General features: G+C 30.5%; 1 protein-coding gene across 1 annotated transcript in view; it reads left to right on the plus strand.

Annotated features, from left to right (window-relative positions):
* LOC127734688 (exportin-7-like) overlaps nucleotides 1-16,158 on the plus strand; it is a 41,411-nt gene that overhangs the window by 20,017 nt on the left and 5,236 nt on the right. Inside the window, exons 13-29 of the mRNA XM_052244682.1 lie at nucleotides 333-390; nucleotides 928-1,060; nucleotides 1,314-1,419; nucleotides 2,143-2,278; nucleotides 2,730-2,803; nucleotides 3,138-3,282; nucleotides 3,791-3,947; nucleotides 4,408-4,475; nucleotides 5,326-5,414; nucleotides 5,792-5,899; nucleotides 6,404-6,486; nucleotides 6,866-6,920; nucleotides 7,297-7,456; nucleotides 8,151-8,289; nucleotides 9,035-9,195; nucleotides 14,680-14,778; nucleotides 15,037-15,164. Of these exons, the coding sequence (XP_052100642.1) occupies nucleotides 333-390; nucleotides 928-1,060; nucleotides 1,314-1,419; nucleotides 2,143-2,278; nucleotides 2,730-2,803; nucleotides 3,138-3,282; nucleotides 3,791-3,947; nucleotides 4,408-4,475; nucleotides 5,326-5,414; nucleotides 5,792-5,899; nucleotides 6,404-6,486; nucleotides 6,866-6,920; nucleotides 7,297-7,456; nucleotides 8,151-8,289; nucleotides 9,035-9,195; nucleotides 14,680-14,778; nucleotides 15,037-15,164 (1,899 nt within the window). The remainder of the gene's footprint in view (nucleotides 1-332; nucleotides 391-927; nucleotides 1,061-1,313; nucleotides 1,420-2,142; nucleotides 2,279-2,729; nucleotides 2,804-3,137; nucleotides 3,283-3,790; nucleotides 3,948-4,407; nucleotides 4,476-5,325; nucleotides 5,415-5,791; nucleotides 5,900-6,403; nucleotides 6,487-6,865; nucleotides 6,921-7,296; nucleotides 7,457-8,150; nucleotides 8,290-9,034; nucleotides 9,196-14,679; nucleotides 14,779-15,036; nucleotides 15,165-16,158) is intronic.

Raw genomic sequence — 16,158 nt, forward strand, 5'->3', positions numbered from 1 at the left:
AATTTTATTTAGACTGATTTATGTAGGGCTATCACTATCAGCAAGTTGATGAAATGACGACAGCAATTACCAAAATTTACAAAAATCAGAAACAACTTTTCTGTAGTTATTTTCAATTGTTGTCTGATGAGATATCATATAGGAATATGGTATGGAAATGTATTACATGATTCTAGCAATATTTATTAAAGAGCTATTCTTTTAAAATTTGTAGTGGAATGAAGTTTGAAGGCATTTTATTCACTCAACCACCAGCCATAAATTGTTGATTTTTAGTGACTATCCAAATGATTTTATTTTTAGATAGCCATAATTAATTATGACTTTTTCAGGGATGGTTTAGATGACCCTTTAGATGATTCAGGGATGATAACACAACAGCTAGACCAAGTAAGTTATATTTATATCATAATACCTCATAAGATCAGTTATAACTAGTTTTCTTGCAGTCAGCTGTTTTACTACACCAATGTCAAGAATTACTGAACCAACTCTGTGGTCTCTTGGTAGCATGTTCTCCTTGAGTGCCGGAAGTTGTGGGTTTGAACTTTAAAAGAATTTAAAATTGGTATTTGCTGCTTCTCCGCTAAGCATGCAGCATTAAGGAGTAAGAGCAAAGACTGGTCAGCTTGGGAGTCAGAATAATATGTCTGGGTAAGGTAATATGTCTTCCTGCAGACTGATACCTAGTGAACTAGCATGTAAAAAATCCAGCTCAGCATGTAGGTCTAGTTTAAAGCAGGGTTAATATTCATATTACATTAATATGTTCTCGCCCTGAATATGCATATTTATTTGCCGCTGGACGTGAAGCAGCCATCCATCATCATCATCATCATCATCAAGGTTTACTGTATTACTTCTGCCATAAAGTCTGTAATTTCTTATACAGTAGGTTAACTTAAAATTCGTACATTCAATTTTCAGATATCCAGTATAGGCCGGTGTGAATATGACAAAACTTGTAACCTTTTAGTACAGCTATTTGACGAAGCTGCTCAGAGATACCAGGAATTAGTGTCAGCAGGGTCACCTGGGGCTGAATTAACCATACAGGAAGGTATGTATAGAGGGGGAATAAAGCAGTTAATGCTGCATCAAAAATATTTGATATAAATGTAGACTGTAGACTAAATGTAATTTGTATTGCTAAATAATATTTTTATTGATTATGAAATATTTAGCAAGTGATTGTTTGGCATTTCATGGAAAACTATAAAAAAAAATTGCGTGTCCATGTTCTTTTGATTGTTTAAAATTGACTCCTTGAAACTTTCCTATTAATTTTGATTATCTAAACACTACACTTTTAGGGCGTCTATCTTGGTTGGTATATATAATTGGTGCTGTGATAGGAGGAAGGGTGTCTTTTGCCAGTACAGATGAACATGATGCCATGGATGGGGAGTTAGCATGCAGGTATATATAAATTAATACTATTTAAACCATTCCAGAATATAGTGCATTGATCACAACATTCTATACATCCCATCCATGAACATTTCCAGAAATTTATCAATGAAATAAACACTCAGATATTCAAGTCAAAAAATGATGTTATACTTTTATCTTCCTTTGTCCAGAATTGTAGTTGAATCAACTACAACCAATGCTTTATACAATGCAATATTTAATCAACTTCCCACTGATAAATTAAAGCAATCTTTACCCTTCAGTGCTAACAAGCACTTTGATTATTCAACTGAACACTTCAATTACTATATTTGCTCCTAAGCCATGTTGCAGTGAAAGAAACAAAAAGTATGCAATGTTTTTCTCTCTTTTATTTCATTTTTTGAACAAACTCTTAGAGGTCTTTTATTGGACGGCTCTTATATTTGGTTGTATGTGTGGTTAATTTTAACTTTTGACTACAATGTAGCAATTTTGTTGACATGAATTTTTACCAGGATTTATATCCTGAGACAAAATTAGATGTTTTTATATTTATTTTCTTGACTGGTATCATTCTTATCTTTTTCAATTTCATCGACCAAACATACATGCAACTTAATATTTTTATACAACAGTATATTTATTTGATTGGCATATAAGTATAAACATTTATAATGGATTAATTACTGCTTTAAAATGTGTTTGATTATTGATTATGATAACTGTATAATACATGTTTATTTTTAGGGTTTTACAATTAATGAACCTAACAGACACAAGAATAGCTCAGGGAGGTTGTGAAAAACTAGATCTTGCAATACTTAGTTTCTTTGAACAATTTAGAAAAATTTATGTGGGCGATCAAGTGCATAAAATGTCTAAGGTAGGTGGTAACTATTTAGGCAACATCAGTTTGGTATTTAATTCTTTTGGATTGGCCAATGCTAATTTTTGAAAAAGAATTTTCCTGCATAATTTCAAAAATACATATGACCCAATCATTTTATTAATTCACAACAACCTGCTGATCTTCAAAATTTTACATTTGTTAAGTAAATTATTCACCAATTCACCTGCAGCACATTATATAAAAGATTTTTTATCAGGTTTTGATCACAGTAATAAAATTGATAGTTATTTCCCAATGTTTTCACCAGCTCTTACAAAGTTTATGTTTTTGTTTCATTTTTGTAGTGAAAATAATTTCATGTATTTTTTGCATAAAATAAGTCTTTGTTTGTTAAGACTAATACTCAGTGTAACTTATTCAATGAATTTTGGGTGGAGACATTTGCTTTCATGTGTACTTCTTGATTCAACTCTTTTATTTTCAGGTTTATAGAAAATTATCAGAAGTTTTAGGACTAAGTGATGAATCTATGGTATTAAGTGTTTTTATAGGCAAAATGTAAGTAACAGACCTGTTGATAAGATTTCAGACAAACAGTGAAAAAAAGTTATATTGTTTGAGGACAGCTAGTTTGTACTTGAATATTTTAAGTTACAAAACCACATTTCATAAAGAACAAATTACATTAAATAATTGTACTTTTTACTTGAGCATAAATCCTGAAAATTTGAAGGAAATTTCACTGTGTACACTGCTGTAAAAGGTCCAGGCATATAATGAAAGTGTTAACATGAAGAGAATTGTCTCATTAAATATTTCCTTAATATAATGAATCAGAATTAAATTTTGCAGAAAGAAAAATACATATATATTTGGTTTATTTTAATTGCAGAATTACAAATTTGAAGTACTGGGCCAGGAGTGAGCAGATCATATCAAAAACCTTGCAGCTACTTAGTGATCTCTCAGTAGGATACAGCAGTGTTAGAAAACTTGTAAAATTAGAAGCCGTCCAATTCATGTTAAATAATCATACTGTAAGTTCTGTGTGTGTCAGATGTCATAGATTCAGTTTAGTTATTGTAAGGTAATGATGAATTAAGTAAGGTTCTAAGATACTTCTGCATAATTACAAAGAAGACCAGTGACCTTTATTTCCAAAAAAAACTATTGTCAAGTGGCAAGTAGTCTTCGAAGGAAGACCGCTGAATCAGTAATTATTTTGAACTTTTGAGATTGATTCTAAATTAGTGCTTCTTTATCTTAACTCCAAATAAAAACATTTAGATCAGTGTATTTTGTTTAAACTTGAAAATAATATATACTAGTGAGGAATTGTTTGAACACATAAAATTCAGTGGAATTCTCAACTGAAAACTGTCTTTAAATTGAACCTGCTTCATTCCAAAATGTAACTTGTCTGTTGATGAATTTGAAAAAGAAGAAGAAAAACATTACAAAAGTATTAACTGAGTTTGACTCGCTTGATTTAATATTCAGATTTGACGTTGGTATTTACTACTTTATTTGTTTCTTTAATTTCAGAGTGAACATTTTCCATTCCTTGGTATTAACACTACCAGCACAACCATGGCAGACATGAGATGTCGAACAACTTTTTATACTGCCCTTGGCAGGTTGTTACTTGTTGATCTTGGTGAAGATGAAGACAAATTTGACCAGTTTATGATGCCTTTAACAGGTAAGACTCATGCATTCAAGCCTTGTAAAGCAATTGTGCATTATGATTAGCAAACATCAGGCTTTGCAACTTTTCAAAAGAATTACATTGATATATTAAGATGGTGATAAGTCTGGTATTACAGCAAAGAAAGAATGAACTTAAAAAATTGAAAATAGCACACAGAAAAGGAAAGAATATAGAAGTAATGAATTTGTTCACAAGTACATTCGAATCACACAGTCAGTTTCCATTATTTTCTTATATTCTGCAACTATTAAAAAAGAATATATTTCTGTGGATGTCTTTCTCTTGCTGTAAGGTGGAAATGATCAAAGTTATTGACAAATTCTGTATCAAGAACAGCAATAGATGAAGCATTCCTTTGAATTTTGGTTAACTATACTTTGTCAGATTGTTACCTCATGTTTATACAATATGTCTCTTTTTTCTTATTAGTTAGTTTCTATTCTGTTCACAGCTGCTTTTGAAGCTGTAGGAAACATGCTGTCTGATGTAAATATACAACTCAAATCAGAAGAAGCAAAGGTATTTAATCTTTGAGGAAATACTATTTTTTTTACCAGGTTACACACATAGGAGTAAGTTTGATAAAGCCTTAAAATGGCACCTGTTTCTAGCTTAATTTCAAAATAGGATTTATGATTAAAATTACTAATAATTATAGTTATAACAATGACTTGGTATGAAATATATCTTTTCGTTGAAAATTTACATATAAGCGTTCTTTTAATGACGTCACAATTAGCACACATTTTGATTTTCCACGAAAAATTCAAGAAAACAAGTAAATTTCCATTGATGTTTTGGACTGGAAACATAAAGCACATGCGTCGACAAGAAAGATTTTTCAACATAGTGTTAGTTGTAACATTTTACATATCTGATTTTAATATTTGTTTGTCAAAGCCTGTGCTCTTATGTTTTCTAGGTCTAAATATGGTAGACATTCTCACGATTTTACCAAATTTCACCAAAACCTAATCTTGTGGCCTATTTAGGGTGGAAATGTTCACACTTTATAAGAAAAGCTGCACAACCACAGTTCTATTTCACTTTCTTGCGTCATCTTATTTCATCACTCTATAAGAAAATTATTTGTGTTAGCATTACAAACAAGCAATACAGCATTACATTACCATGCTTAAATGCCATAGGGAGAACATTGACTTACAGTCATGACACAGATAGTGAAAGGACATTGGTAGACATCTCCATTGACCATCTCTGTTTCAAGATTTTTTCAATGACACTTAATTTCCTGTTCTGTCATTTTCCTGGTTTTAAAAAGATCAATAATTTTCAGGTACATTCTCATTTATATTTGTATAAATCAGATATTTGATTTAATAACATGTCTATTTTATTTCTTTTACAGAGATCACTAGTGGGCTTAGCCAGAGATTTAAGGGGATTAGCATTTGCTTTTAACACAAAAACTAGTTTTATGATGCTATTTGACTGGATGTATCCTTTTCAAAGCTGAATATATGTTATGTCTGTGTATTTATAATGGGAATAATATAACTCCAACAAATACCCATAGCTGTCTTGTGGTAAAATATTTGCATCAGTTATTTGAGTAACTGATGTAAAATGGTGCTTGCATTGGCAAATAAACAATCTTTAGTTGGTCCTTTAGTGCAAGATGTATTAATACTATACACCACATCAGACTGGACCAATTTTATGCAGTAATCTTCCATGTACTATCTGGTCAAAACGATTAAAGTATTTAAAATTGACACACAATGAATGTAAATAGTGTTTGAACACTGTAAAACTTTTATTTTTTATTTGATTTTCTTCATAGCAAATATAGGTTTTCTTAACTGATAATGCAGATATCCAGCCTATACTCCTGTATTACATAGAGCCATAGAACTTTGGTATCCACAGCCATGTGTTACAACACCTATATTGAAACTTGTCACAGAGTTAGCTCAAAGCAGGTAAGGCATATAAGAATATTGTGTTTCTTATTTAAATTCATGTCATTTTTGTTTCCAACCAATTTTTTTTTAGGAAGGAGAAAGAATGATAAGGGCAATAAGCTTGCCCTTAAATTGCAAAAAAAGCAAAATTCTGCAAATCTTTCATGTGATCTAGTCATTTTAGTCATACTTGATGTTGCTGTTATGTTGTAAACAATTTAAACATGTTGAAATTAAAATGACCATTTTACAATTGGATTTTGACAAAAGTAGCGCAAAATATATTTTACCCACAACAGCATCTTTGTATATAAAGACATCTTGTAATGAAATATCTTTTTGGATAAGACTCATTTCAAGTGAATGCATTAGATTTAGTCCTAAAGTTGTAAAAGATAATAAAGCATATTTGTTGCCAAATTAATGACCATAGAATAATGACTCAAACTTTCAAATTTGATTAATGAAACACTGAAATGCTAATTCCATTTTTTTAACAGATGTCTATACATTGTTTTACAGATCACAAAGATTAATGTTTGATGTCTCATCACCAAATGGTTATTTATTGTTTAGAGAAGTCAGTAAAATGATTGTCAGTTATGGTAGGTTAAAGTTAGTAAACATATTGGTAGTTATATCAGGTTAAAGGGGTTAAAGTTTAAGACTTGTAGAAAAACAAACATTTGGGTCATATTGTTATATACATGTGAAAACACTGACAATTACACATGGGCAAATATTTATTTTACACATTTGCAAATATCCCTTTTATTTAAAGTTGCAGTCTGGTCAACTTAAGAAGAATGACATATATGTGATAGCAGTTTGTTATCGCAAGTACACATGGTTTTCTTTTGAAATTTTTTAATGTAAAATATTTTTTGAGCATTTTAAGATCTGAACTATAACTTATCCATGCATGAATACATATTACAATTTACAATAAATCATATTTTGATCAAATATGTTTTTTTTCCCTAGGTTCCAGAGTTCTTTCCTTAGGTGATGTTCCAAAGGACCAGATTTATTCAATGAAGTATCCTTCAGTTCAAATTATAAACAAGAACATATGTTCATAAGTATAGGGAGAAAGGAAGGACTTGTGGTGAAAAATAAAAGACAAAATTGATGTGATCTTTTACAGACAAGTTTTTGAACAACATTTATATAATAGTTTTACAGAAATAAAGACAAAAAGTTAGAAAATTAGTTTGAATTTTGAAAAGATACATAAGAATAAACTGGCGAAAGAAAACTATTTGTTGTTGGTATCTTATGACAGGATTAATTTCACTTACAACATAATAATTTCATACTTAAGCTAAAATTTAGTTTGACACATTTGTAGTTTAATGTACAAATGTTTTTAAATATCTTTATTTATATACATAATGAACCTTAACAGTAACCAGATTAAAAGGAATATCTATATGTTTTTCAATGTTAAAGGCAGCTTTATGTGGGAATTATGTGAATTTTGGTGTGTTCAGACTGTATGGCGACGATGCTTTAGATGATGTGTTAAATATGTTTGTTAAATTATTGTTATCTGTATCTCAACGAGATTTAATGGTGAGTATTTCATTGTGTCAATGGGTAGCATAAGTAATCTATTCTTGAAAGAAAGGTCAATTAGTTAATGAAACAGAGCTGACATGACAAATAGGTATCCTGTGAGAGTCAAAATAAATTGATTAGTTGGGCAAACTTTCATGGAATTGATCAAAAAATATATGTACAGAGAAATAAAAATAAGGGGCAACCTTCTAAGGAGATGAGAAATGTCCTTGTCTTGTCTGAAAATTATATTGTAGCTGAATCACAATGTTAGTTTTGTTCAGTACTTGAGTTATATTGGCAGTACTCAACGGTTAAATGTGTCAGAATTTCTTTAGATAGATGATAAAATTTACAGAATAAATAAGATTAATATTATCTTGTCATTTTTGACTTCAGAATATTATCATGTAATGGAAAAAAGTAAGAGCAAACGTGCATGTGACATACCAGGAAGTTATACAAAGGAAAATTCTTCATCATAACAGTTTTAATACTGGAAGGTCTTCAGTGATTAACTAAATAGCGCACACTATACAGAAAGACCAAGTCCCACTTTAATACTAGACAGTCCACGAAATGATACTCTTTGGTATTCAGCAATAACTGTTACTATAATATTTCTTGATAAACATATTTATTTTATAGAATTGTTTTAACTTAGTTGTTTTATTTATAGGTTTATTAATAAACAGATTATGTTTTACAGGATTACCCTAAACTTAGTCAGAATTATTATGGTTTATTAGAATGTTTAGCCAATGACCATATGTCCTTCATCAGTAACTTAGAACCTCAGGTTTTTCTGTATATATTGTCAACAATATCAGAGGGATTAACTGCATTAGGTAGGTACTATTTATGTAAAAGTTAACTAGCAAGGTTCAGTATATTGTTGTTTATTCATAATATGTAAAGATGTAAATTGGTTGAAAAATTGTACAGTAATACTGAACTTGTATGGATTGTCTATTTTCCAGATATTTCTGATTAGAAATATGCTTTGATAGTTGCATTTGTGAATTAAGTGAAATTTCTGATTAGAAATATGCTTTGATAGTTGCATTTGTGAATTAAGTGAAATTTGAAAGAAAAGTTGTTGTTCCCAAAATTGGTGTGTGTGTGTTAAGGAAGCTGTTGATTGTTACCTACTTTACTTTCAAGTATTTGTCAGATATGGGTCAATATCTGGGGAATCTAACAAGAAGTAGAAATATATCAGAAAAACAAAGATTTCTATAGCTCATCATAGTAATCCATGCCTTTACCTCTCGAAGAAAAGGCATATTGGATTTGTTCATGTCTTCTTACAGAATGTGTCCCTGTTTAGATATAATCTACTTTTATAATAATCAAAAACTCTACTGTTACTAGTCCAAGAACAGTACAGGCATAGTTGCCAAGTGTTACGATTTTTTCCCTAGTTGTTACTAATTTTGGATTAAAATTATGGTGTTACGATTAACAGTCTTCTTGTTACAGATTTTCATTCATTACCAGTCTGAAACAGTTCCCTGTTTAGATACAATTTGATCATTGTGACGCTTTTTTTTTTTTTTAGAAATTGTATATATCTTAAATCTTATTTTATAGATACCATGGTATGTACAGGTTGCTGTGCCACATTAGATACAGTCATCACATATTTATTTAAAAGACTGACGAGTAAGAAGAAAAAAAGTTCCCCAGGAGCAGTCAGTGATAGTGAAGCATTCCTTAGAATTTTAGAATTACATCCAGACATTCTGCAACAGGTTTGACTCATTGATAAGTTTACTGTAAAGTCAATTTCAGAAGAAGTAAAAACAATAAATCATTGTTATCTGAATTACAACACATGAATTTCAGTATCACGCTGAGTATGAGACTCCAATTTCTTGTTTATTTTGCAAGTACAGTACATTCCGGTTATTTGCATAGCCTATTTGTCAGACAAAATTATGCAATAAAGCGGAGTATGCTTATATCCGAAATGCCAAATTACGGAGTCAAGCAACATCCATAGAACAGATCAGTAAAGGAAATCCCTGAAGAAAGATGAACGTCTATAATCTACTTACAATATACTGAATGTTGATTTATTCTAATAAAAGTTATATGTCTAGTGTCATACATGTTATTTTATTTTGTATTATATCAATAAAGATTATAAACACATTTTGTTTTAGTTTATTTGCGTACCGACGTTTCCTTTACCAGTTTACCTGGGATACGAAAATAAATTCGTTCTAAAAATAGATTTGTTTCTATGACCCGTATGTTCAATGTACAATGTTACCCTTTTGATTAAAATAAACTGTTTAACAAAACTACACAGTTTATAATCATTTTAACAATAGATGTGTACTAAACTGCCTTTGATATACAATATTTACAGCTTGCAGAGTGAAGTAACACTGTTTATTTGACTTCGATAGTTTCGTATATGCAAAGCAGTAAAGGGGCCCTGTACGGGTTATTTGCTGGACACGAGTGTTGAAAGTGAGAAAATATAATAATTAGAAATAAATGCTCTTTTCAAAATATATTAAAATTAAATGATTGATGTATAAAATTCTTGAACCATATAAAAATGCCCTGTAATATTTAACATAAATGCAGATCACCCCAAGCCCAATTACGGGAGTTCACATTGGATAATGATCGATAATTAGCAGGCGTTATTGTTTTTGAATTTCACCCCAAATGTAATCTATTGACAGTGTTTGAAATCCAATCAATTATTTACACCTTTTTAGATAGAATGGTCAGTGTTTTTACAACAATTACCTGTTTGACATTTTTATGACCTCGAGGCTTAAAATAGAACATGGGAAACTTTACCTGTGTAGATATCGAGGTTTATTTTTAAATCAAATTCAATCATATAAACACGAAAGAAACTGTTTTAAAACTTTATTTGAATAACACAAAAGTAAATATGAAATAATAATGAAAATAATGATGCATTCAAGAAAAATATACTCACCAACTTGCCGTTTCCGGTCAAAAATTTCGATAGATTTAACTAAGCATATCTAGATGGCGATAATTTTCTATGCAATAAACCGAAAGGCCACTTGTAGAGCTATGCATATAACCGGACAATTTAACATTAGATGAATGGGAAATGGTTTTGTGCAGGAGAAAACTATGCAATTAACCGAATTATGCTATTAAGCGGTATGCAATTAAGTGGAGTCGACTGTACTTGGTAAATGTAAACATACACATTTGATGTAAAAATAAGGAGATTTGGTATGATTGCCAATGAGACAACTGTCCATTAGAATTCAAATGAAGTGAATGTTAGCAATTATAGGCAAACATAAGGCCTTCAACAATGAGAAAACCCCATACCTTATAGTCGGCTAAAAAAAGCGCCGCCCAACATGAAAAATTTGAAAAAATTCAAATGAGAAAATAAGGCCTAATTATTAAAGTCTATCATAGTACTGTCTCAAGTTTTACTGAAATAAACATGAAAAACATATCTGCTTAACTAACATCTGGTTTTGATCAGGGCTTCCAAAACGGTCATATATTCCGGACTTGACCGAAACTTTCATAAAAAGACCGGCTGCTCTCAGCCTCAAACGGTCAAATAGAATTGGTGTGCCACATTTTGTTATTCAAGGCATTTTCATGAAACGGTCATTTCAATTTTTACCAACTATCGATCGATAAAAATGTCCGTTTGGGGCTTTGGGCATGTCCGTTTGGGCATTTTAGTTTATAATTGTGGCAATCTATTTCACAAAGATATTTCGGTCATAATTGGGTTTAATAAAACAGAAGCAGCATATTTCAGATACTGTGAAGTGTCTCAGTTAGTCTAATCCTCTGGGTACATAAATGTACGGCTTGGTCTTTAGCTTGTGTACATCAATAAAAAGTAGAAAAAACACGTTTTCTTTTATTTAAATAACAACAAGCTGTCAAACAATTATCCCTTCAATAAGTTATATTGAAGCCATAAATCATTCACTGATTACAGGTTTGTTACCTTTGATGAGGTGTCCTTAGCTTATCTTTATCAATAGAATTAATGATGCATAACAATGTACATAAAGGTAATCCGGTAAACGAGGTCAAACATGTAAGCGTGTATGGAACAACATCCTATTTAATTACGCTTTATAGATATTATTTTAAATGAGCATTCAGTTTTAAAAGTATCCTGAAATTAAAAATTATTCTTCAAATAAGGATATTTATAAATGAATAAGTATGATATATATTATTTTATTTAACACTGTACATCGTGTTAAATACTGGGGTACTCTCAAGGGGAAAATTTACTAAAATATATAGGAAAAACCAATGGACAAATTTCAGTCAATAAATGATTTAACTAAGTTAAATGGTGCCGTGATCACTTCTAAATTATATCAAGAGAACAATGCCTGCTCCGAATTTATTCAGACAATTTCCGATGTTATAGAGAAAGAGGTGATGTCCGACGTAAAGTTAAGTCCCGCCGTGGGAATTATGATCGACTAAGGTGTAGTCTATGTATTGACGCTTTAGATCAACTTATGAGGATAAGCTTAGTAGGTGTAGATGTTAAAGACTTTGACCCTGTTCCTGCTATCCGCAAATGGCAATCCGTTCGTAACCGCCATGTTTATCAGAACAATGCATTTAGCAAGCTCATGAATGTAAAATCTTTAATTAGACTAAATGAACTCTAATCTTGTGCTGTGATCTGTGCTTCTTTTCAATGTGCTCATTGTAATATTTATTGCGTGTGTTTGTCAGCATTGTGCTCTTCTGACATTTTATTGTTGTTATATGCTTACATAAAATATCATGTTGTTATTCATTAAATTATTTATCAACTGAGTATGTTTTTATTTATTCCTTATTTTCTAAATCAGGTTGGGAAATTGTACAAAGAAAAATGTTATCACTGTTCAGTAGATTTTACACGGTTTAAAACAATATCCTTCATCGGGCCTCCTCAATGTTATCTATAAATACCGCATCAGTTCTAAAAGTCACGTGGTCAGGTAATCAATACACAAAAAGAAAAGTATCACGTGTATTGATGATCAAGTTGTACTGCAATTAAAGCCAACATCAACAGTTTCAAATAAGATGGCCTTAATTTACAAAGTGTTAAGTACTCACAGAGAGAAGATAGATTATATAAACAGAAACAAAAACATGAGAACAGTCAGGTACTGAAGCTGATTGATGCAATGATGGTTACTGTATTACGATACACAGAAAAATGACACAATACCGAGGATAATATTTTATTTATTTTTAGAATGAAGAAAACAAAACAGTTATAAATAATTTTATTGCATATAACACTACTAATTATTTAGACACATATATCAATTTATGCATCCTCTCAGTTACATTTAAGTATCCAGCTGATCATTGACCGTCAAAAATATTTCTTTGAAAAATGTCCGGCTGTCGTCAGGAAATTTTGGAAGCCCTGGTTTTGATACTTGCTCATGAGTGAAGTTTTATATGCGTAAAAGGGTGTGGAGTGTATGTTCATGAGGCGGTAACTCATTGAAAACAAAATACATCAAAGACATCTTTAAGGAAAATCTGCCAAAGTAGCCTCATTTTTGTCGAGCCTTCGATTTTTGTCGAAAAAGCGAGACATAGCGATCCTACATTCCGTCGGCGTCGTTGTCGGCGGCGTCCACAAATATTCACTCTGTGGTTAAAGTTTTTGAAATTTTAATAACTTTCTTAAACTATCCTGGATTTCTACCAAACTTGGACAGAAGCTTGTTTATGATCATAAAATAGTATCCAGAATTAAATTTTGTAAAAAAAAAAATCCAGTTTTTCCGTATTTTACTTATAAATGGACTTAGATTTTCTGCCAGGAAACATTACATTCACTCTGTGGTTAAAGTTTTTCAAATTTTAATAACTTTCTTAAACTATCCTGGATTTCTACCAAACTTGGACAGAAGCTTGTTTATGATCATAAGATAGTATCCAGAAATTAAATTTTGTAAAAAAAAAATCCTTTTTTTTCCGTATTTTACTTATAAATGGACTTAGTTTTTCTGCCAGTTAACATGACATTCACTCTGTGGTTAAAGTTTTTAAAATTTTAATAAATTTCTTAAACTATCCTGGATTTCTACCAAACTTGGACAGAAGCTTGTTTATGATCATAAGATAGTACCCAGAAGTAAATTTGTAAAAAACAAAATTCCATTTTTTCCGTATTTAACTTATAAATGGACTTAGTTTTTCTGCCTAACTAGTTAACATTACATTCACTCTGTGGTTAAAGTTTTTAAAATTTTAATAACTTTCTTAAACTATCCTGGATTTGTACCAAACTTGGTTAGAAGCTTGTTTATGATCAAAAGCTAGTATCTTGAAGGAAATTTTTAAAAATTTTGAACCTGTTTATCAGTATTTTACTTATAAATGGATTTAGTTTTTCTTCCAGTTAACATTACATACAGTCTGCAGTTAAAGATTTAAAACATTTATTAGATTCATAAACTATCCTGGATTTTTACCAAATTGGGACAGAAGCTTCTTACAATCAAAAGATTGTATCGAAAGTAATATTGTTATTATTTTTTTTCCTCATTTTTGTTGAGCCTGCGATTAACAGCAAAAGTAGGCGAGACACTGGGTTCCGCGGAACCCTTACGAATTTTTAGATGATCTTATTCTTATTTTTGAAAATGAGCAACATTCTTAACAAAAATTGATTGACACTAAGTGTCCTGTACAAAAGTTTTAATGTATGTGAAATATTTTTTGGATAATCTGTTTCTCATATTTTATTTTACAAAAAAACAATGTGTAAAATGGTCCCTTTCGGTCAAATTTGTCTAGCTTTAGATGTATATGATATCACAAATAACATTTCTGTACTGAAATTACCTGACCATATTGTAATTACTTATAAAAACAAATTACATAATTTTGGAAGGTTTGAAGGATTGTACTTTTACTGTTATCTCAGGGACTACAGAAGGAAGAATAATGTAGGACAACATTAGTATTTGATAGATATTGTAATTTACAGAATCAAGATTTAATGATTTTAACAGTAATTAAGAATAAGTCTCAAGCTTGTAAGATATGTTTATACATTTGTATTCGACAGTATTAAATAAACAGAAAACACCATTATTATGGATTATATCGAGCATATTTCTTTTCATGTTGAACATATTTTACACATCCACATGCACATAGAACTGCAGTATAAGTAATTAATAATTCAAACTATTAAATGTAGTTTGTTATTTCAGATGTTGTCTACAGTGTTGAATATCATTATGTTTGAAGACTGTAGAAATCAGTGGTCCATGTCACGTCCATTATTAGGTCTTATATTACTTAATGAAAATGTAAGTAAAACCAATTATATTGATTAAAAAAAGACATTTAACACCAAAATTAATCAGGAATTGTGAAGCTTAGAATTTGGGCTGTTAAGAAGCAAATTATGAATTGATTTAGACCATGGTTAAATTAACCTAAATATTTTCTCTTTTATGACATAAAGTTATGTATCAATGACCATAATGAAAAAAACGAAGCATAAATGGGAGTATTTACATCACACAGTAACTGAAATTTAACACTCCTATAATTTTTGTTTTCAGTATTTCAACAAATTACGAGACAATATTATATCCAATCAACCAAATGACAAACAACAGAGTATGGCTCTATGTTTTGAAAATTTAATGAATGGAATAGATAGATCGCTTTTATCTAAAAATAGAGATAGGTAAGTTATGCTATTTATAACATAAGATTTACCTAACGTATGATTGACAAGATCAGAATCTATATAACCATACATATGTGAATTCAGTAAAGAAGCTGTAGAATGGACCATATTGACCTTGTAATGTGTATTTAATGCCCCCACCGTCACCGAAGGGGGCATTAAGTGTTACCCTAGTTTATTTTTATAAACTCGCCAGCAACTGTCCAAATGAAGAATAGCAAATAATCAGAGGTTCCTTTAATTGATTGGTTGTTTCCAAGTTATTCCTGTGGTTTTTGGCTCATCTTTCCCATATCTTCCTCTTCTACTTATCCAATTATTTTTATGCATGTTTTTGTAGTTAAGAAAAGTGTCTGTTTGGTGTTATCTTTTATTTCATGGTTTTACATCATGTGTTCCTGATTAAGCATTTAGAAATTTTTATTTCATTCAAAGCTTAAGTTTATTGAAGACTGCTTGCCATCTTTCCTTATATCACTGTCTTTTCAGAAAGAGTCCAAGGTTTCTTTGGAACTGGCCTCTTGATTTTTAAATCGGCATCTTCCTCTAAACATGAGTTCTCATCTTGCCGCACTGCTATGAAAGTTTTTGTAATTATTCATATAAGGGGTATAAGTAAAACAATATATTCTTTTTTTGAAATGATTCATGTTAGTGACCATCACTGAAAAGTAATTTGAAATAATTGAAATTGCAGACAAAAAGAATAGCAACAAAATTGGTTATTAAGGAATGATATATTGAAAGTTGGCATGTTTGTATTTGCAGGAATATAGAAATGAAAACGAATCAATTTATTTAATAATTTTTAGAGAGAAGAATGGTAATCTCTAATTTACTTTCCTTTCAGTCTGTAGAAAATCATTCTTTTTCTTGGACAGGGTCAATTCTTACACTCATTTCACAAGTAAAGCTAAAAGCAAGAATATGTTGATGTTAAACTTTAAACTTCAGTTGCAGGGACTGAGTGAACCAAAATATTCAGACGGAA

Source organism: Mytilus californianus, unplaced genomic scaffold (assembly GCF_021869535.1).
Source record: "Mytilus californianus isolate M0D057914Y unplaced genomic scaffold, xbMytCali1.0.p SCAF_3, whole genome shotgun sequence".
In the NCBI taxonomy this organism is placed as follows: domain Eukaryota; kingdom Metazoa; phylum Mollusca; class Bivalvia; order Mytilida; family Mytilidae; genus Mytilus; species Mytilus californianus.